The sequence below is a fragment of the Narcine bancroftii genome, chromosome 6 (genome assembly GCF_036971445.1).
Source record: "Narcine bancroftii isolate sNarBan1 chromosome 6, sNarBan1.hap1, whole genome shotgun sequence".
NCBI lineage: Eukaryota > Metazoa > Chordata > Chondrichthyes > Torpediniformes > Narcinidae > Narcine > Narcine bancroftii.
The window spans coordinates 136,083,302-136,105,336 of record NC_091474.1 but is presented as its reverse complement, the minus strand read 5'-3'; the positions used below and the strand labels follow the sequence as shown (position 1 = coordinate 136,105,336).

Below are 22,035 nucleotides of genomic sequence, written 5' to 3'. Positions count from 1 at the left end.
CAGCGCTGAGCCCCCATCTTAGCGTTGAGTAGCTGCACCACCAACAAGCAAACCCTGTATATTGGCTCAGTGATATACTTTGCACCAATCTATTCAGCAATGAAATGATCACATCAATGATGTAGGGTGACACAGGTTCCTGGCACAGCACCAGCCTGGCAGAATGTTTTTTTTAGAAAAAGTACCAGGTGGTACTGGGTACCCGTGAGTGTTTAGAGATCAAGACCAAGAGTGCAATAACCAATTTGTATTCTGGAAAGTAGCACTACAGTGAACAGAAATTTCACAAGCAAAGTCAAAGAAACTATTGATAGCTCCAGAAAAAAAAAGGCTCAAAGTCACTTGGTATTCCTGTCTGAATTCACTACTCAAATGTACTGTATCCCAAAATTTTCCTGTTTTCACCTGGGGAGCTGTTCCATCAATTGAGTGGTAACGAAACAATAAATTTTGAAAATCCTCACAGTCGATTTTCTATTTTTATTTCATATTTCCAAAATTCAAGATATGCCTCCACCCCCATCCCCCACTACTTGTTTCCTGAAATAATACTTCTGCTCATTAGATGTGAGAAGTCCACATTTTCCGGTTCAATTGCTCTGTACAAAGGGAATTAGCTCATCATAATTGAACACACATTGTACTTCCCCTCACAAACCCAACACTCCCTCCAATGCAAATCTTTCCCACACACTGATGCAGATCACAATCTGAACCACCTCCTGGATCCCAAAGCATATGTTTTGTGCATGTTACTGCCTCGAGAAAATACTAAAATACATCAACTTCCATCAAAAATATTATAATTCTTGTTATGGGGGTGAGTTAATTTGAACATGTCCAACAAGGAGACACTGTTAGTGGAGTGGTTAGCACAATGTGATAACAGCACTAGCAGCTTGGGTTTGAATCTGTGTTTTCATAGGTTTGTTCCATCTGGGTGGCCCTGTTTCCTTCCACATTCCAGTAACGGACTGGGTTAGTAGGTTAATTGATCACATACGTGTATTTGAGCATCACAGGATCTTGGGCAGGAAGGGAAGTACCGTGATGCATCTCTAAATTCAAATAAATGCAGCTGTTGCCAATATAAGGCCTCTTTAAAAGAAAAAAAGACTGGAAAATAGTGTCGTTGAACTATTTATTATTCATAACATGCATTTAAAATTCTACTCTTTGATAATAAATGTAAAGAGACATTAGACTTGCAACTTGGCAAATGATATTTAGTACATTTCCTTATCTTTATACTTCACCAATTTCTTTTAAAATCCAGCAGGGCGCTTTCCTAAATAAGAACCTTAATGAATCAGAGATATTTGTCTAAAAAGTTCTTGGAGGATAGAATCATTGATAATACTGGACAACATTTTTTCAAAAGATGTTTCCTGAAAAAAAAAGGCAATTATGATAGACAACTTCAAGCTAAACACAAAGATAATGTATCACGTAGGAAGTTGGAGAAACATTAATAGGGGGATTGAATTCAGAAGTCGAGTGGTCATGTTGCAACTCTACAAATCTCTGGTGAGACCACATTTGGAATATTGTGTTCAGTTCTGGTCACCTCATTATAGGAAGGATGTAGAAGCCATGGAGAGGGTGCAGAGGAGATTTGCCAGGTTGTTACCTGGATTGGAAAACACATTTTATGAGGCAAGGTTAGCAGATTGGGGACTTTTCTCTTTGGTCCGTAGAAGGATGAGAGGCGACTTAATAGAGATCTACAAGATTAAGAGAGCATAGATAGGGTGGACAGTTTCCACCCTGTTTCCCAGGGCAAGAATGGCAAACACTAGCGGACATATGCACAAAGTTAGGGGAGGCAAGTTTAGGGGAGACATCAGGAATAAGTGTTTTTTTTTAAAACAGAGAGTTGTGGGTGCCTGGAATGGTGGTGGACGCTGAAACATGAGGGGCATTTAAGAGACTTTTAGACAAGCACATGAAAGAAAAATGGAGGGCTACAGGATAGGGTTTGTACTTTTTTTTTTAAAGGGATATATGGGTGGGCACAACATCGAGGACCGAAGGGCCTGTACTGCGTTGTACGTTCTATGTTCTGTTTACCATGACACATGCAACCCAAGTATAGATCTATAATATAAAGCTGTTTCATTGTGGATTTTATTCACCTTCTAAATGCTGTCACTTGACCTGTGTGATGTGTCTCAATCTGTATGCTGCACTTGAAAAACATTTCAATTCCAGAACAAAATGTGCTTTTCTCTTGTGGTGAAATTAATATTTGTCACTTCCAAATATCTGAACAAACTTAATTACTATAATTAATGACAGTAAAATTATCTTTACCTTTTGGATACAAGAGCGAGCTCTGAAGCATAGCTTGAGCAGTAAATGAAATGACCAGTAAATGAAATGACCAAACTTAAGACATTTTGGCCATACTAATAGCATAATTTAGACAACAGTTGTTTTCTTACCAATACCAAAGAACTATTCACAAGTCCTCTTTAGGGCAGGTTGACTGATTACAGTGTGCTGAGATCATACTTCAGGAGAAGCTGCACATTTCAATGTGTACTCCAAATACTACTCGACCCATACAAGATCACTGCCCTAGAGGTAAAATTTGCCCCAGATTCAGAGGTCTTGCAGACTGTAAATATATGGAAACAAAATGCATTGATCCGACATGCAGAGATCCAACTCCAGGATACAGATGCTCCCTGACTTACAACTGACTCAACTTACGTCCATCCGCACATATGACCAGATTTTATGTATGTGTGTATACATACATACATACATACACATATTAGAAAAAATATAAAATTTACGCGGTTTATGTTGTATTTGACAATCCATAACAGGGATACAAATCATGTAAGAGCCAAAATGTACGTACTTACCTTGTTAGTCAGTGTTCCAGAGTCCATAGGCTGGGTGCGGCCATCCTGTGTGCATGTGTGAGTCTTCGGTTGCGCATGCGTTCACAAATTGGAGTTTGGTTGGTGCATGTGTGAGAGTTAAGGGCACAAATTCAGTATCGGCAGGGCACCTAACTCTCACGCATGCATAAACCGAACTCCCAACACACAAATCCTCTGTGCATGCGCCAAGTGAAATCCAATACGCCAACCGAAGACTCAAGCATACACATAGAAATCAAGATGGCTACACCCAGCCTACGAACCCCGGAATGCCAAATAACAAGGTAAATATACACATTTTGGCCCTTACATGCCTTGTATCCCTGTAATAACTTGTCAAATACAACAAAAATCTATGATGGAAAAAAGATTTGATTAAAAAGTTTGCTTTAAGACGGGTACTCGACGTGTGCGGGCAAAATTCTGACTTGCATCCGTTCTGAGATACAACCGATCCCAATTACAGTCGTAAGTCAGGGAGTACCTGTACCAGGGACACATTCGTGCAAATGAAGAAATAAAAATGTTGTGAACTAAACATTCCTGAGCTGGATGTCAGAGAAAACGTTTCACCCGATCATGTACTTTTTAAAATAAAGTCATTATTACTAATTAATCTAATACTGAGTCAACTTTTCATTGAATAGCCATTACTTCCATATTTCAAGGGTGAAGAATGGATTCTACAAGATAGAAGTACAAAGTAAACAACTTCGGTTTTGTACATGACTGGTTGGCTTTACACAAAGAGACTATCCAGTACACACTTTCAACTGGAAAAAGGCTGTTTCAAGATGATGCAGGCTGAAAGACACCCAGAACCTGAAACTTATCTTGATAGTTACAAGATATTTGACAATAGTACTCCATTCAGACAGCACAATGACCACATTAAATGAAATATTCAGTACAGGAGAGGTGGGAGGGGGTGGGGACAGTGGAAATGGGTGAAAATCAAGTTTGTACTCAGGAGGTTTCCACAAATACTGCCCTCTCCTAATAGTTATAAGGAAGCAGCCATTTAACAGAAAATCCAAAGGTAATGCAGGTATGTATCTTTGAAATGATTAACCCATTAGGTTTATCATTGTTTTAAACAAAACATTTGAAAATATACTGAGCAATGAACAAGGCCATTTTCAATAAACGAGAATGCTGACCTAAAATTAAAACTAATGTTCAATTTGGTGGTGTCTACAGTTGACTACAAATGCTGACGTTTAATTTCTGTGGGGGAATTAGGACAATTATTACCAATTAATTTAAACAAATCACAGCACTGAGAAATTTCAAATGAGAACTGTTGTTGATTAGCAGCATTCTATATTCTTGCAAAGCTGAGCTGAGAACTAACAGAAATAATGCCACCAGTTATCAGCTCTGTAACATCACTTAACTGGGGGAGAAGGCAGTCATTTATAGCTATGAACAATTTTTCACAAGTGATTTCTTTACTTGAGGGAGGTTATGTGCTGTGGAAAGAAAGGGTTAATCAAATGGCAATCATTTATAAAGATATTAATTGCTTAGTAAATTTCTGCAAGGATTGTAGGAATTAAAAACTGTACTAGTCTTTCAGGAAACATTCAGCTGATGTAATTCAATAGCAGCAGCAAACAAAGTCTTTTTCCTTCAATTAAGGTTGGAAAAGTGTACAGAATAACTGTTTGAGGATATTTTTAAGCTTTGCAGGGAAATGCAGGGACATGGAACATGATGGCAGTTATACATTCTCTCAAGCTACAACCAAGACTCAACTTGACCATTATAGATTATAATTTTAATTGAACATTTATGTGAATAAAACATTTTGTTGAGATTTTAATTTATCAAAGGATAATTCAATCTGAGTAACACGGACCTCATGGTGCTACTTGTACAGTGACCATTTTTATAAATCTATCTTTAGATCAATAAAGAAAACCAGGTGTGTACCAGAGGCTTGGTAGGACATTGGCTATCTTGATTCCTGTGCACATGAGGAATCTTCGGTTGGTGCATGCACAGTTCGCGTATTGGTTGGCGCATGTGTGACAGTTAAGTGCCCTAATGATATTGAATTTGCAACCTTAACTCTCGCGCATGTGCTATCCAAACTCCAATACACGAACCCACTGCGCATGTGCCAAAGACTCATGTATGCGCACAGGAATCAAGGTAAGTACGCACATTTTCAGTGAGGAAATCAGAGGTGGAGAGGGTGAGCAAATTTAAGTTCTTAGGAATCACAATCTCAGAGAATCGTTCATGGACCCAACACCCAAATGGCATCGTGAAAAAAGCACATCAGCACCTCTTCTTCCTCAGGAGTTTGCAGAGGCTTGGTACGACATTGGAAACCCTGGCAAATTTCTACAGACGTGTGGTGGAAAGTATGCTGACTGGTTTCATCACGATCTGGTATGGGGATACCAATACCCTGAGTGTAAAGCCCTGCCAAAGGTAGTGGACACAGCCCAGGATATCAAAGGCAAAACCCTCCCCACCATCGAGAACATCTACAGGGTATGGTGCCATTGCAGAGCAGCAGCAATCATCCACTCCACCCAGCACTCGCTCTATTCTTGCTTCTACCATCAGGAAAGAGGTATAGGTGCCACAAAACTCACACCCATAAGTTGAGGGACAGCTGCTACTCCTTCACCATCAGACTTCTCAACAATAAACTCAATCAGGGGACTCATTTAAGGACACTTACTTATGCACTTTTTTTTCCTCTCTGCATTGCACAGTTGTTTACATGTACAAGACCTCCCCGACTTGCGACCTATGCGACTTGCATTCATTTGCACATACGACTGAAAATTTGTTAAAAAAATATAGAAAAAAGTAAAACTTATGTGGTTTATGTTGTATTTGACAAACAATGACAGGAATAAGGATATGCAAGACCCAAAATGTGCGTACTTACCTCGTTAGTCAGCATCCCAGTGTCTGTAGGCTGGGCACAGCTATCTTGATTCCTGTGCACATGAGGAGTCTTCGGTTGGTGCATGCACAGTTCGCATATTGGAGTTTGGTGGGCACATGTGTGACAGTTAAGTGCCCTAACGATTTTGAATTTGCAACCTTAACTCTTGCGCATGTGCCCACCGAACTCCAATTCACGAACCCACTGCACATGTGCCAAAGACTCATGTATGCGCACAGGAATCAAGATGGTCGTGCCCAGCCTATGGACTTCGGGACACCAACTAACAAGGTAAGTACGCACATTTTGGCTCTTACATGGCCTGTATCCCTGTTATAATTTGTCAAATACAACATAAATAGCACAATTCCGACATACATCCATTTCGAGATGTGACTGATCCTTTCATCCAAATTACAGTTGCAAGTCAGGGAGTACCAATATAGTTTTAATATAATTACCAATAAGTGATAATTCTGCCTTGCATGCAGGAAAAAAAGAATCTCAAGGTTGTATGGGATGTAATGCACGCTGACAACAAATCAAAAACATGAATTTCATTAATAATTGTCAAGGTGAAGATGCAAAACTTACGATAATATGAAACACATGAGAATTAAAATTATTTGTGGTAAGAAGAAAGGCTAGTTGAAAGAAATGTAAATGATAGCACACAAGAATTCCTACATCACAGAAAAATTATAACTGTTGGGAAGAACACCATCGTATCCATCAGCATTAGATGGCCTCAAAAATTCCAAGCTCAAAATCTTGCAAGGTCTTGTTGAAAATGTTGCTCTTGTGTTTTATGTTTATTCAAGATTGTATGCTTGATTCAAATAAAATCTCTGATCCATAGTTTAGGAATAGCTTGCAAGTATATTCATCTTCTAAATTTCACTAATTTGAAAGTATTACAGCAATGCTCCTTTATGGAAATATTAATGCATCAGGCATAGATATTTTTCTGTCAATGCATTGTGTTCCAAACTTTCAGTCCTTTACCTGGGGTGCCTTGTTGTTGCTGCTGCTGTATTGTTCCTGTACCATATAATGATAAAATCGAATCCTTTGAGAGTTGTTTCTTAGGGTCTTCTGATTTTGTGGTTGGTTCAATAAAAAGATCAAGATCTCCTGCTGCGGCAGATAAGGTTGTTCCTGTTGGCTTAGTGGTAGTGGGCTGTGAACAAAAGGTTAATTAAAATAAATACAAAGATCCACAGATAAATGTACAGGCATACTCTGTTTAATACTTTTTCAAAAAGCGCAAGTTTTAATATAACGTGGTTTGAAATTTCTGACCCACAGTTTTAAATTTGCAAAGTTAAAGTTTTATTATTGTTGTTATTTAAATCACCTCATACTACTTTGCGAGACTCTAGATTAAAATATTTGAAATATAGGCACTGAACTATAGAATAGAGGGAGTTAAGTAGCTGTGTTGAAAATTATTGCTGTCTTCTCTGTGATCAGGCTCCGTGAACTATCTTGACGCAAATCTATTTAAATTTAAGCATACAGCATTAGATAAATATTTTCTTAAATAAATGATGGTCACTTATTGCCAATAAAGATCAGTTTTATATATCCCTTTTATAGGATTGGAACATTGTGATATTGCTTTGAGCAGTGCTGTTATCCATAGCACTGAACTTGTTTGGAACATATTAACCATGTTATTCAGGGTATGCTTGCACTTACCAAGAATACTGCCAGGTGGCAGAGAACATTCAACTAAAAATACAAATTTTCAGGATTTTGAGCTATTATTCCACATATGTTAGCTCACAATACAACTCAATACTTCTTTCTTAATGCACTAAGAGGTGCCACTGTAGGACAAGCTTTTCAAAACTGTAAGTTTTTGATACAAAGAACGGCAAGAAAAGTTTATTGTGATAGGAATGGCATGCAAGTTATTAAAAATTGAGTTTATTGTCATATACAAAGTACATGTGCACAAAAATTCTTTCTTGCTGCAGCTGAAAAAGAACTTTGTAAAAAGAACAAAAAAACAAATGCAATAGTATACTTAATTGAATTAAAGAGAGACATTAAATTAAAAAAAAATTCACAGTCATATAAATGTAATAAAAAACTTTGCCATAATGCAGTGGTGTGGAGCAGTCCCTGAACAGTGTAACAAGGGGAGGTTCAAGAGACTGATAGGTGTTGGAAAAAAAACTGTTCTTGAACCTTGAGGGGCTGGTTTTCGGATGTCTATCTTCTGCCCAAAGGTAGCAGTGAGAGAAGAGGTTGTAATCAGGGTGACGGGGGTCCTTTATGATGTTGGCTGCCTTCTTTAGACTGCACCTCAAATATGGGAGGTAGATGCAGGTCAAAGATCTGTTTGTTACGTTCTTAAGCCTTCTGCATTCTTGGGCAGTCAAATTCCCAAACCAGGCTTGGATATAACCAGTCAGTATACTTTCCACAATGCACCTGTGGAAATTTAATAGCGTTTTTGATGACAGACCAAATTCCCTCACACTTCTTGGAAAGAGGATGCAATGATGTGCCTTCTTCACAGTTACTTCAGCATGATGGCTCTAGAAGAGGTCTTCTGAAATATGGACCTAGGAAAAAGAAGTTTTAAACCCCCTATATCTACATGTGGTGAGTTGCATGGACTCTCAGCCTCCCCTTCTTAAAATCAACAAAAAGCTCCTTGGTTTTGGTGGCCCTGAAAGCAAGATTGTTGTTCTGGCAGCACCAAACCAGATTTCCAATCTGGATCTGTATTCTGACTCAATTTCTAGTTATTTGGCCAACAATAGTGGTGTCATCAATGGACTTGAAGATTGAGTTGAATGTTGAACTGTAGCCAATGAACAACAGTCTGATGTAGGTGTTCCTGTGATCCAGGTCATCAGAGTGGAGGGCCAGTGAGATGGCATCTGCCATTGACTTGTGATGGTAAGAGAATTGAAGTGGGCCCATGCCTTTACTGAGATGAACTTGCAGAGTTGTGCTCTATACCAACCTCTCACAGCACTTCATCACAGTGGGCATCAGTGCCACTGACCATCAGTGTCACCGTGCTATTTTTGGTCACTGGAATAATGCAAGCCCTCTTCAATCACCGACTGTAGCAAGAGGTTGAAGATAACTGCATGACCTCTAGCCAGTCAGTTCACACAGGTCTTAATAACACCGCCAGAAACACCATCTTGGCTGGATCCTTTCTTAGGATTCACCCTCCTGAAGATCCTATACAAATTCAGCCTCTAACACTCGCACCAGAGTCGCTGGGAGCTGTGGGGACTCACGGGGGTCCTTTCAAAACAAGCATAGAACATTGAGGATGAGTGAATAAGAAATGTTTGGAGGGATATGGGCCAAATGCCAGTAAATAGAACAAATTTGGGTAGACACCTGACCAACATTGACAAGCTGGGATGAGTGGCCTGTTTTCATGCGGTAAAACATCACTGTTAATGCATCCTAGTACTTTGTTTAAACAAAAAATTTTTCTTTTGTTTCTGTCATTTTCTAAAATAGTCACAAAAGAAAACGCATGTTAAAATAAGACCAGAGGATTCACTAATTTAGATGGTTTGGTAACTTGGATTTTACACTGGTTTGATTAACCTATGACTACATTTTGCAAATAACCAACAGGAGTTTGGCATTCTGAAACCAAATATAGACAGGTAATTTATGACAAAAAACACACATCGAGGTGATCACTACGTCACCATCCAACCGTGCCAATTGTTCAGAACTCAAAGCTTAAAGAAAACTGCAGAATGAGACACCATTTTGTTAATATTTTCTACAAGTACTTTTTGACTCAATCATATCTTCCATAAACAATGAAAGGTAGATCTGGAAAAATTACAAAACAATAAAGGTCATTGTTACAATTCTTCTTTTAAACCAAGTTATTCTGAACTAAATTTAATTGGAAGCTTCAGAGACATATTTCCCTCTTGGAATGTACAGAGTAGATTCATCAATCAAGGATGCAGTACCTGATAAAACTTTCCATGAGCACTAGGCAATAATCAACATTTTAACCAATCAGTTTTTAAAAATGATTCTCACGTTTCAAATACTAATCCTCATACACAACTAGTAACAATGACAAGCGAGCAGGACCCTTTGGATACACTGGTCTTGGAAAATAATACTCTATGATCAGTTCCACAGAGCTGCCTAATGTAAGCATCAAGCTAAGCAGTTAATTCTGAGAGGCACCCAGGATTCAAATAAAGTCCAAATGAAAAGTTTAAGGTAACAACTTGATCTAAATCAACTGGGAAACCAACCAGAAAGACAAACTGTATAAACCATTCCCACTGTCAAAACAAACTTCCCTGCTTTTTACCAAACCACACAAAAACATTAAATCTAATAAACAGTAAGCTTAGAAATGCTCCAGCGTCACAAAATCTGCAAGCACAATTTCTTGAATACATGGGGGTTGAAGATATTTGTGAATGGATAATTTTCTTCTTGAGAACTGAAAACATTGGCATTAATGGGCTGTTTAATCATGAATTTGGTCTGCCAACGGGAGTAGACTCTGCAGAAGAGAGGCAGATAGATGGGTGGATGACATCCCCGAGACAGCAGAGTTCACTGTGGCTGTCCCCTTTCAAACCAATGTACTGTCTTGGAGGGGCAGTGGGTGGAGATAGCCTCTGGGGAAAATAGCATTAGCAGTCAGATCAGAGGCACAACTCAATCTGCAGCTGAGGAGAGCAAGTCAGAAATGATAGGTAATTCTTTAGTCAGGCAGTTCTGATGGCATGAAACAGGAACTTGCAGAGGTTGATTGAGAGTTACTGTTTGGCATATCAGGTTGAGAAGAATTTCAAAAGATTAGAATCTTATATTAAAGGCAAAAGAGTAACTCATGAGAGACTAGAGCCCCTTAAAGAGCAACAAAGTAGTCTATGAGTGGAGCAACAGGAGATGGGCGAGACCCTGAACAAGTATTTCTCATTTGTATTTAACTGGAGAAAAACTGGACAATAAATAACTTTGTCTCAAACAGAATCCATGTGACACAGAAGGTACAAAAACACAAAGGTACACAAGTCTTTGGGGTCTCATCAAATATATCCAAAAAAAACTTCAAAACAACCACTGAAACAGTAATAGAACAGTTGAAGTGGAGAAACCTACAACATCATCTCCCTTCATTAAAAGCCCAGAGGGGGGGGGGAAAAAAAAAAACTATCTAACACTCATCATAGCTTACTTACCGGGTGCAACTGTAGATCTGATGTTGGAAGAGGATTAGAAATCATGGGGCCAAAAATATCAAGGTCATCATTCAAGGTTGTATTTGAAGCGGTGTTTCCATTAGCAACTGGAGCTTCAATAGGTGTATCTTGATGAGAGAAAATCAAGAAGTTTTAGTTCACAAGGATAGGTTGTACAAGATTTAGATTTTTTAGAATGTTTAACTTTGTCCTATGATCGTACTTATACAACCAAATGAAACAGCGTTTCTTCAGACCGCCCTAAACACACACAAAATACAGAGCACAGAACCAACATTTTTCATAAAAATTGAAAAACGTATCAAATATTTTAGAATAATTTACTTGTTTTATTTACGTGACCCAAGGACGCAGGATACCGTTCATCAATCTCACAGCCTGCGGAAAGAAGCCATTTCCTAGATTTTGACTCTCCTCTATTTCCTTCCCGACGGTAGGAGTTTAAAGATACCGTGTGATGCATGATAGGGACCCTCAATTATTTTTTAAGCCCTACTTAGGCAATTTTCCCAGTAAATGTCATCAATAGAAGAAAGGGAGATCCCAGTAATCTTATCGACTATTTAAATGATTATCTGTATTGACCTGGTCTGATGCTTTGCAGCTACCATATCACACAATGACTGGACACTCTCAAATGCACTTCTATAAAATGTTATAAAGATGGAGGCCGCTAGTCTTGCCCTCCTCAACCTGCTTAGGATGTATAGGCATTGCTGGACTTTCTTGACTAATGATGAAATGTTCTAGGTCCATGATAAGTTGTCCGTTATATGTACACAAACAAACTTACTCATCTCCACAACAGATCCATTGATGTGTAGTGAAGAGTTGTTGGTCTCGCACCATTTAACGAGCCTCCTAACCTACTCTCTGTTGCCGATGGGGCCAACAATTGTATCGTCTGCAAATTTGATAATTCTGTTTGAGCTGAATCTGGTGATGTAGTCATGAGTCGATAGTTGACTAAGCGTGGAGCCCTGAGGTAAGACAATGTTCAGCATGAAGGGATGAGATTTTGCTGCCAACCTGCCCTTCATGATTTTGTAAACTTTATTCATGCCCCTCATGATTTTATAAACCTCTACGCCCTCCAATTCCACTGGACGGATAAACCAACCAACAGCAACATCCTCTGCCAGGGCAATATCTCCACCACTAATACTCTAATTGCAGTCAGTGTGAGCTATGTTGTTCATACAAATGACACCAGACTCTCATAATAAACTCTCTGCTCAAAGCTCCATCACAGCAAAAAATGGAAAAGGTGGAAGAGGAAATAATTCAAAGATGTTCTCAAATCCTCTTGAAAAGAGTGTAACTGACACCTGGGAATCCCTGACCCATTACCACTTGAAATAAAGCAGCATTCGGAATGGCCTTAAGAATTTTGAGGCTGTACAACAGGAACATTAAGCAGCCCAGTTTAAATGATAGCCGGAATATACTATTATCCACACCATCCACAAATGGTGTCGCCTTCTCAGCATCATCCAGAACAGGCACATGTCCCATAAAACTAAACAATCTTTGTATGTGCATGACTGAATAGGGGCCAAAATGCATTAAGATTTCCAAATATAACAGCTATCACTGAGAAACTAAATATTTATTTATTCTGGATCTACCAGTTCCTCAGGAATAATACTGTCGACCTAGAATTATCCAACCTTTATCACAGCACCAAAATAGGATACGCACAACAATTTACCAGTCTGAATGTGGCATAGATACACAAAAGCTCTGCGCAAATTTTTCTCCAGCACAAAGTTCAAAAGTAGTAGTCACTGATTCAGTTATAACCTGAACAGAATTAATGGTCAAGCATATTGTTTATAGTTTTGTTACCCCTTTTCACATATTTCTCAAATGAAATTTTTAAAAACCATTTCACTTTCAAATCACTAATTTTCCCAACCTCAAGTTTATTGTTACATCTACCAAGATGCAGTGACGAAGGTTGTTTTGTGCGGAGACCAGTAAACACTTCATACATAGTACCGCACAGCACAAAAGTGATGAACTACAGAGAGATCAGTTGGTATGGAGCAAAGGCATCATCATTTTACCATTTAGGAATTCATTCTGGAGCCTGTCCTAGAATCTGTTCATACTTATAAATCTTTGACCTAACGGTGCAGTGGGGGGGGGGGGGGGGGGGGTGGGGGGGAGGGCGGTGAGGTGAAGAGAGTGTGGTCAGGGTGGGATATGTTTTTTAATATGTTAACTGCTTTTCCAAGGCAGTGGGAGTTATAGTTGAAGTTGATGGAAGGTAAGGGATTTAGCATGAGAGCTTGAGCCACATTCACAACCCTTTACAGTTTCTTGTGGTCTTAGATAGAGTAATTCAGTGCAGCGCCTGATAAGATGCTTTCAAAGTTGCATCTGACATGCCAAATTTCCTCATGCTTCTGAAGAAGTAGGGGCACTGGTGTGCTTTCTTGGCCATTGCATCAATATGGGTTGACCAGACAAGTCCCCTAGCAACCTAAAAATGTAATGATAGGTTTCATCTTCTAGAAATGAGTACTGATGATTTGTTAGAGGATAGGAACCAGTGGTAGAGACCACACTTCTATTACAATGTATATAAATGATATGATTGAAGATGCCAGACTAATTATTACAGATCCAATCACCCTCTGGGTGAAAACATTCTTCTTCCAATTCTTCCCTTAATCTATGTCCTCTCGTCAAATATGTTACCTGAAGAGAAAAGCATCTTACTATTTACTCAATTGTGCACCTTGTACTGTAATTTTGTTTGCTTCATTCAGGTCATCCTCAAACTTCCCACTCCATGGAAAACAAAGCCAGCCCATCTTGCTCTTCCTCACAATAAAAATACTTCAACTCCACATCCTGTAATGACGAGAAACGTACACAGTACTTTACATTGTTTCACCATAAACTCCCTGGAATTTTATTCTATGCCACTGCTAATGTAGGCCTTGTTAATCATCTCTCGTCCTCTTGTCAACAGATCCACATGATCCAAAAGTCAAACCCTACCCTTACAATTAGACAGCACAGAACAGGTTCTGCAGCCCAATTAGTCTGTGCCTATCAAGTTTGCATTCTGCACTAGTCCCATTTACCTGCATTTGCCCAGATCCTTCTAAGCCTTTCCTATCCATATTCTGTCATAATATCTTTCAAACATCAAAATTATGTCCGTTATCACTTCCTCATAGCTCATTTCAGATACAGGCCATCCTCTGTGTGGAAATCGTCGCCTCTTAAGTCACTCTTAAATTTTTCCCTTCTCGCCTTAAAACCATTTCCTCTGTCTTTAGAATAATCTACCATGAGAAATAGACTGACTATTCACTTTAGTCATGCCCCTATGATTTATAACCTCTATGTGATCACCCTTCAACTCAAGGGAATTAAAATGCCTATCTAACCTGAAGTCCCAACTTTTAGACTCAATACTCCATCCAATAAAGGCAAGCATGCCAAACTCCTTCTTCACCATCCTTTATACCCAAGTTGCCACTCTCAAGGAACAATGCATGTCTCTCTTTTCCACAACACTCTCCAGGTTCCTACCATTAATCCTGCAAGTCCTACCTTGGTTTTACGTCACACTTTTAAGAATGAAATTCCTGTTTGTTACTCCTTAGCCAATCTTCCCAACAGATCTAGATCCAGTTGAAAACAATATCTTTCCTCACTGTCCATTACACCATCAATTTTGGCGTCATCCACAAATTTATGAATCATATTAACTATATTGCCAGCCAAGTCATTAATAGACAACAGTAGATGCAGTACTGACTCCTGTGGCACACCACTGGTCACAGGCCTCCACCACCCTCCCCCCCCCCACCCCCCACACTTTCACTTTAGTCATTTGCCCTATTCTGTTCCCTGAGAGGAGATCTCATGCTGCACCCTCTGTGGCCCTCAATATATTAGATTAGATTCAACTTATTGTGTCAAGTAAAATACAAGCCAATGAAATACAATTAGCCTCCAACCAGAATTTAAAAAAAAATGCTAATACAAATAACTACGTGCAAATATTGATTTAGGAAGCTCTCTTGGACACTTAAATTCCACCCCACTCAAGCCCTTTGCAATATGAATACCCCAGTCAATATTAGGGATTTAAAATCTTTCAGTAATACTACACTATTATTCTAATAGCTATCCACATATGCTCCTCCAATTCCCACTGACTATCCCAAAGTGATCATTCCCCTCTTGTTTACAAGTTCTACCCATATCACTTGACTGGACGTGTTCCCAAAAATATCCTAAACATTGTTGTTCTGACTTCCCTCATCAAAAAGGTAACCCTCCACTTCTCTTACCACACAACAATCAGATACTCAATCTCAATCACGTATTCAGACACATCATTTCATTGGCAAATTTACAGATTGCGTTGGAGCTGAATTTGCAATGCAGTCATGAATGTAGGAAACTAAGCTGATTGGGGTCTGCCAATGAGGAAGTTGAGGATCCAGTTGCAGAGGTACAGAGTCCCAGATTCTTTAGCCTTAAAGTTTGCTGATATGATTGTGTCGAATGGCAATCTTCAGTCAATAAAATATAGCCTGATGTTCTAATCTGGTAACTCTTCTCTGAACTGTTTATAATGTATTAACATCTTTCCTTTAATAGGGAAAGAATACTCTACTCCAGATGTGATCTCACAATGCCCTTTAAAATGGGATTATCTCCTTAATTCCCCCTCATGATGAAATACATTACTGTTGTCAATCATGCATTAGAACTCCTAGATCCTTCTGCATTGCAGATTTCTGCAATCTGTCCCCTGTTGGATAACATGTTGGTTTAGATTTTTCTTACCAAAAAGGATAGTTTCACACTTTATCACATATTACAATTGCTAGATCTCTGCTTGCTAATTCCTGGTTTTCAAATTTTTGAGGGATGCTAACTGCAGGAGGTGTAATGAAGACCCATGTAAGAATCCATTTATCTACCATGTCCTGATTTCCCATTGATCCCATAAAAAATTGTTTGGGGTACTAATGTTCACTTTATTAGCTTTTAAAACATAAATCTCACTAGTTTGCAATATGACGTACTCCGATTTTCCCTCATTAATCAATAGACAATAGACAATAGGAGCTGGAGTAGGCCCTTCGGCCTGTCGAGCCAGCACCGCCATTTTACAGATCATGGCTGATCACTACCATCAGTACCCCTTTCCAGCCTTATTTATCCCCATAACCCTTAACTCCTTTGCCCACTAGAGTCTTATCTAACTCTCTTTTGAACATAATCAGCGAATCTGCCTTTACCACCCTCTGTGGCAGAGCATTCCACAGATTCACACTTCTCTGGGTAAAAAAATGTTTTCTCATCTCCATCCTAAAGGGCCTACCCTGTATTCTTAAACTATGCACTCTAGTCCTCGTCTCCCCATTGTCCAGTATTGCAACATCTGTCATTGTGCAATGATATCCCTCCTCTTTGATACTATGTTTAAATTTTTTTTTTAAATAAACTTGATTATGAATTTCTTTCAATTTGCAAAAATTGTGCACTCTGAAGGGGAAACCCTTAATATGTGTCTCCAAGTTTATTTAAATGCTTTAGATATACACTTTCAAGTACTTTTCCACGTTTGACTAACAGCTAATCTAGGGCTAGTAGCTAGACCTGATTTTTTTGGAAAATTTTTATACAAGGGTGAAAGGGTGTCAACAAAACTTGCCCATTTTAAAATTACAACCCTTTTACATTAAAGGCCAAAATCCAATTTACCTTTCTAACTATAAGTTGGACCTACCTTCTAACTTTCTGTGGTTCATGCTTTAGAGAGAAAACCAAGATCCCTCTGAACTTCACATTTGCAGTATTTCTCTGTTTAAATAATATATCACCTCATCATTTTTCACACCAAAGTGGAACATTTCACACTTTACCCACATTAAACTCCATTATCTATACCCTGTTGAAGAATCACAATGTCTGCATCACTAAACACCATTCCACCCATTTTCATATCTCGAGCAATATACCATGTGGTATTCCAAGTTTCAGGAAGATTTGGCAGAATCTTTATAAAAGACTTACAGTCACAACTGGAACATCGTATTCAATTCTGGCCATCACTCTCTCAGCAGATCCAAGCCAATATGTAGAAAGGATAAACTGGTGGTTCCAGGGCTGAAGCTAGTGTTATCCTCTTTGACCTACCGAGTCTATATTTCCCTTGTAAGTTTCCTTGGTAAATTCTTACCAAAATGATAAGGAAACAAAATAACTCATAACACTGTGGCCCCTTCTATGGAATCAGATTCATTTCTGAGATTAAGATTTCCAGAGCATTTACTGCACTATCTATTCATATCAATGATTTGTATTTCATTATTTGTGATGGATGCAATCTCTAATTTGCAATGTTAAAATCTTTTAGCCCCCATGACAACTATTTACCAACATCAATAATTTTGTCAATAAACAACAGCAAATGCATGAAAAAGCTTTGGATATTAGGCAAATTATTGATTTGAATGAAAAGGTCATATACCATAATTGTAATGTATTATTTAAGTGGAAGTACTCCAACTCCTCTAGCTTAATGTAATTTCTTCACATAATTTTCTTATCATTGTTCTTACAAAAAATAAACTTGGAAATATACAATGTCACAGAAGTAAATCACAAAATTCTGTCGATACTGTGGTTGAAGTAAAAATACAAAATGCTGGAGAAGCTCAGCAGGTCAAACAGTGTCCTTTATGTAGCAAAGGCAAAGACGTTTCGGGTTTGAGCCCTTCAACGAAGTTAGAGAAAATGCCAGCAAGCATCCAAATAAAAGGGTCGGGGGGGGCATGTGGCAAGGCAGGAGGTGATAGGTATAGAAAGGAAGGAGGGGACAGCAGTAGTGAGGGGAGGGGAATGGTAGGGCTGTGTGGAGAACTGGAAGGACAGGAAAAGGGGAGTGGGAGGAAAAGGCAAGCAGGTTTAATGGAAAGCAGTAAAGTGAATGTTAATGCCATATGGCTAGAGGGTGCCCAGATGGAAAATAAGGAGTTGTTCCTCCAATCTACATGTGGTCAGGGTGGGACAGAACATAAGGCCGTGAACAAACATGTAAGTGTGGGAGTGTGACCCAGAATTGAAATGGTTGGCCAATGGGAGGATGCTGTGGTTGCGAATGGAGCGGAGGTGCTGAACGAAGTGATCTCCCAGTCTGTGAAGGGTCTCTCCAATGTAGAGAAGTTCACAAAGGTGCACTGGATGCAGTAAATAAGTCCACTGAATGTACAAGTGTTGCTTCATGTGAAAGGCCTGTTTTGGGGCCCCAGACCGTGGTGAAGGAGGTGTGGGCACAATCGTTGACCCTCCTACAAGCAAAGGAAAGGTGCCAGGGGTTCAATGGTGGAGAGGTATGAGTGCACGAGGGAATCGCGGAGGGAGCAGTCCCTATGGAAGGCTGAGAGGGAAAAATATGTCTGGTGGTAGGATCCTGTAGTAAGTGCCAGAAATTCCAGCAGATGATGTGTTGGATGGAGAGGCTGGTGGGGTGGTAGGTGAGGATGAGGGGGATTCTATGTTTGTTTCGTCTTGGGGCCGGGAGGGGGTTAGGACTGATGAGTGGGAAATGGAGGAGACGCGGGTGAGGGTGAATTGATGGTGGTGGAGGGAAGCCATATTTGTAGAAGGCGGCAGACATTTCAAAAACTCTGGACTGGAAGACCTCATCTTGGGAACAGGTGCAGCTGAGATGGAGAAATTGAGAGAAGGGGATGGAATCCTTGTGGGGGCAGGGTGAAAGTAAATGTAGTCCAGGTAGTTGTGGGTGTTGGAGGGTTTGTAGTATATATCAATGGAAAGCTGGACTCCCGAGATGGTGACAGAAAGATCCAGGAAGAAGAGAGTTTTATCAGAGATGGACCAGGTGAGCTGAGATCAGGGTGGAAGTTGGACGTGGTGGATGAAGCTGACAAGTTCATTGTGGGTGCATGAAGCAGCCCCAATGTAGTCATCTATATACTGGAGGATGAGTTTGGTGGGGAGGGGGTTCTTGCCTGTGTAGGCTTGCAGCATGGCTTGCTCCACAAAGCTTACAGGCAGGCAGGCATAGCTGGGCTCCATGTGAGTACCCATGGCTACTCCTTTAATTTGGAGGAAGTGGAATGAGTTGAAGGAGAAGTTATTTAGAGTGAGGACAAGTTCTGCCAGGCAAAGGGGGGCAGTGGTAGAGGGTGACTGGTTAGGTCTTTTGTCTAGGAAGAAGCGAAGTGCTTTCAGATCTTTTGTGTGTGTGTGTGTGTGTGTGTGTGTGTGTGGGGGGGGGGGGGGGTGAAAGCGGATTGGTCGTCCACCGTGAAGATGAGGTAGTCCAATTCAGGGAATCTGAAGTCACTGAAGAGATGGAGGACGTGAGGTGTCGCGGATGTAGGTGGGGAGGGATTGAATTGGGGAGAAAAGGATAGAGTCAAGGTAGGATGAAACTAGTTTGGTGGTGAAGGAGCAAGTAGACATAATGGGTTTGCCTGAATGATTGAATTTGTGCTGTGAGGGGATGGGAGAAAATGGGGTTGGTAGCCATGGAGAAGAGGTATCCAGAGATGATGAGGGTGGAGATGGTTTTGGAGACACTGACTTGATGTGTAGTGGTGGGGTCCTGTGGGAGAGGTTGATAGGAGGAGTTGTCTGAGAGCTGTCCGCTGACCTCAGCAAGATAGAGGTCAGTGCACAGACCACAACTGCACCCACCCTTGTCTGCGAGTTTGATGGTGAGGTTTGGATTGTGGCAGAGAGAGTGGAGGGCAGAGCGTTCTGAGGAGGTGATGCTGGAATATGAGAGGGGAGTGGTAAAGTAGAGATGGTTGATGTCTCAGCAGCAGTTGGAAATAAAAAGCTCCAAAGAGGGTAGGTGGCCAGGACAAGGAAGGCGGAGAAAAGGTCTGAGTGGTGGGTGGTGGGGGGGTCCAGAGTCACGGTCACGTAAATGGACCCAGAGGCACCAGAAGAAGAGTTTGACATCAAGGCATGCATAGAACTTATTGAGGTGTGGGTGGAAGGGGATGAAGGCGAGGCCTCTACTGAGGACTGACCGCTCCGTCTCAGAGAAGGGAAGGTCAGAGGGGGTAGTAAAAACCAAGTAGGGGTTAGTGTGGGGATCAGTGTTAGGAGGAGGAGGGGCGTTGGGGATATGAGAGGGGTAGGAAGGAAGGGTAGGGGAGGTCAAAGTGGGTGGGAGGTGGGGGGAGGTCAGAGGGGAAGGAAGGTCGGGGGGGGAAGAGGAGGGTAAGGGGTAGCCAGAGAGGGGGAGGGAGAAGAGATGAGGTCTGGGGGTGAAGGGTTAGAGGAGAAGAAGGGGGCAGAGAGGGTGAGATGGGGATGGAGTAGGGAGGGGTATAGAGGATGGGGAAGGAGTAGTGAGGGGGATAAATAAGTAAGATCCAGTAGCAAGGTCAGGACTCAGGTAACAGTCTGTGTTGGGAGCCACAAAGAGTGAGTCAGCGAGGAAGGCTCCAGGATCTTCTGCAGGTCCAGCGCTGAAGTCAGCAGTCAAGGTGTCAGGAGCTCTAGTGAGTGGGAGGGGGTGTAAGGGCTCGGGGGAATGGGAAGCCATGGCATTGGGAACTCCTTGGTGTCCGTGGCCCGGGTGGACTGATGAGTAACTATTTAACAACAATCTGTGAGAATGCAGCTTGACTGTGTTATGATGATAAGGTGATGACCATTTCTTCATCCTCTTCCATCTATCTTGAAATTTTCTTCCCTTTAAAAAGGTTCAAGTTACTTACGGATAAGGATAATTCTGGTCCTAGAATCGAGGTTCTAAATTGGAGAAAGGCCAATTTTGTGGAAATGAGAAAGGATCTCAGGAGTCTATTGGAATAAGCTGCTTTCTGACAAGGATGCCTCTGGCAAGTGGAAGGCACTCAAAGGTGAGATTTTGAGGGTCCAGAGTTTGCATGTTCCAACCATGGTTAAAGGCAAAATTAACAGGCATAGGGAACCTTGGTTTTCAAGGGATATTGGTGATATTAAAAAGAAGAGATGTGTATAACCAGTAGAGGCAACAAGGAGCAAAGGAGTATAGAAAATTAAGAGAATACCAAAGAAGGAAATCAGGAAGGCAAAAAGAGAACATGAAGGTGCTTTGGCAGATAATGTTAAGGTAAATCCGAAGGGTTTCTACAAGTATATTAAGAGTAAGAGGATAACAAGGGACAAGTTGGTCCCCCAGAGGATCACAGTGGTCAACTATGTATGGAGCCTCACAAAGAAGTGTCATGAAACCTATGGAGATGGAGGAGATGGAGGAGAAGGTGATTGCTGCCTTACAGCAAATAAAGGTAGACAAATCCCCTGGGCTGGATATGATATTCCCTCGCACCGTGAGGGAGACAAGTACAGCAGCCCTGACGATGGATATATTCAAAATATCCTTAGCCACGAGAGAAGTACCAGAGGATTGCAGAATAGCTCATGTTGTCCCACTGTTTAAAAAAGGCTCATAGAGTAAACCAGGTGGCTATAGGCCAGTGAGCCTGACGTTAATAATAAGTCAATTATTGGAAGGAGTTCTGAGAGATAGGATATATAGGTATTTGGACAGCCATAGGCTGATTAAGGACAGTCACCACAGGTTCGTGCATGGTAGGTCATGTTTAACAAATCTTGTCGAGTTTTTTGACACAGAAGGTAGATGAAGGAAAGGCTGGGCACGTTGTTTACATGGACTTTACTAAGGCCTTCGACAAGGTCCCACATGGAAAGTTAGTTCAGAAGATTAAAACACTAGGTATACATAGAGGGGTTGTAAATTGGAATCAAATTTGGCTGTGTCGGAGAAAACAGAGAGTGTTAGTGAATGGTTGCTTCTCAGACTGGAGGCCGGTGACAAGTGGTGTGCCTTCGGGATCTGTGTTGGGACCATTGATTTGGATGATAACCGTGGTAAATTGGATAAGCAGGTTTGCAGATGACAAAGACACGAGGCATAGTGTGGACAGTGAGAAAGATTTTCAAAGCTTGCTAAGGGATCTGA

General features: G+C 40.6%; 1 protein-coding gene across 4 annotated transcripts in view; it reads right to left on the bottom strand.

The window, feature by feature from the left end:
* Window positions 1-22,035, bottom strand: part of smap1 (small ArfGAP 1) — a 108,011-nt gene that overhangs the window by 12,999 nt on the left and 72,977 nt on the right. For all 4 annotated transcript variants that reach the window (XM_069886161.1, XM_069886158.1, XM_069886159.1 and 1 more), the window contains 2 exons: window positions 11,019-11,146; window positions 6,811-6,985 (listed from right to left, as the gene is read on the bottom strand). In XM_069886161.1, coding sequence (XP_069742262.1) covers window positions 6,811-6,985; window positions 11,019-11,146 — 303 coding nt within the window. The remainder of the gene's footprint in view (window positions 1-6,810; window positions 6,986-11,018; window positions 11,147-22,035) is intronic.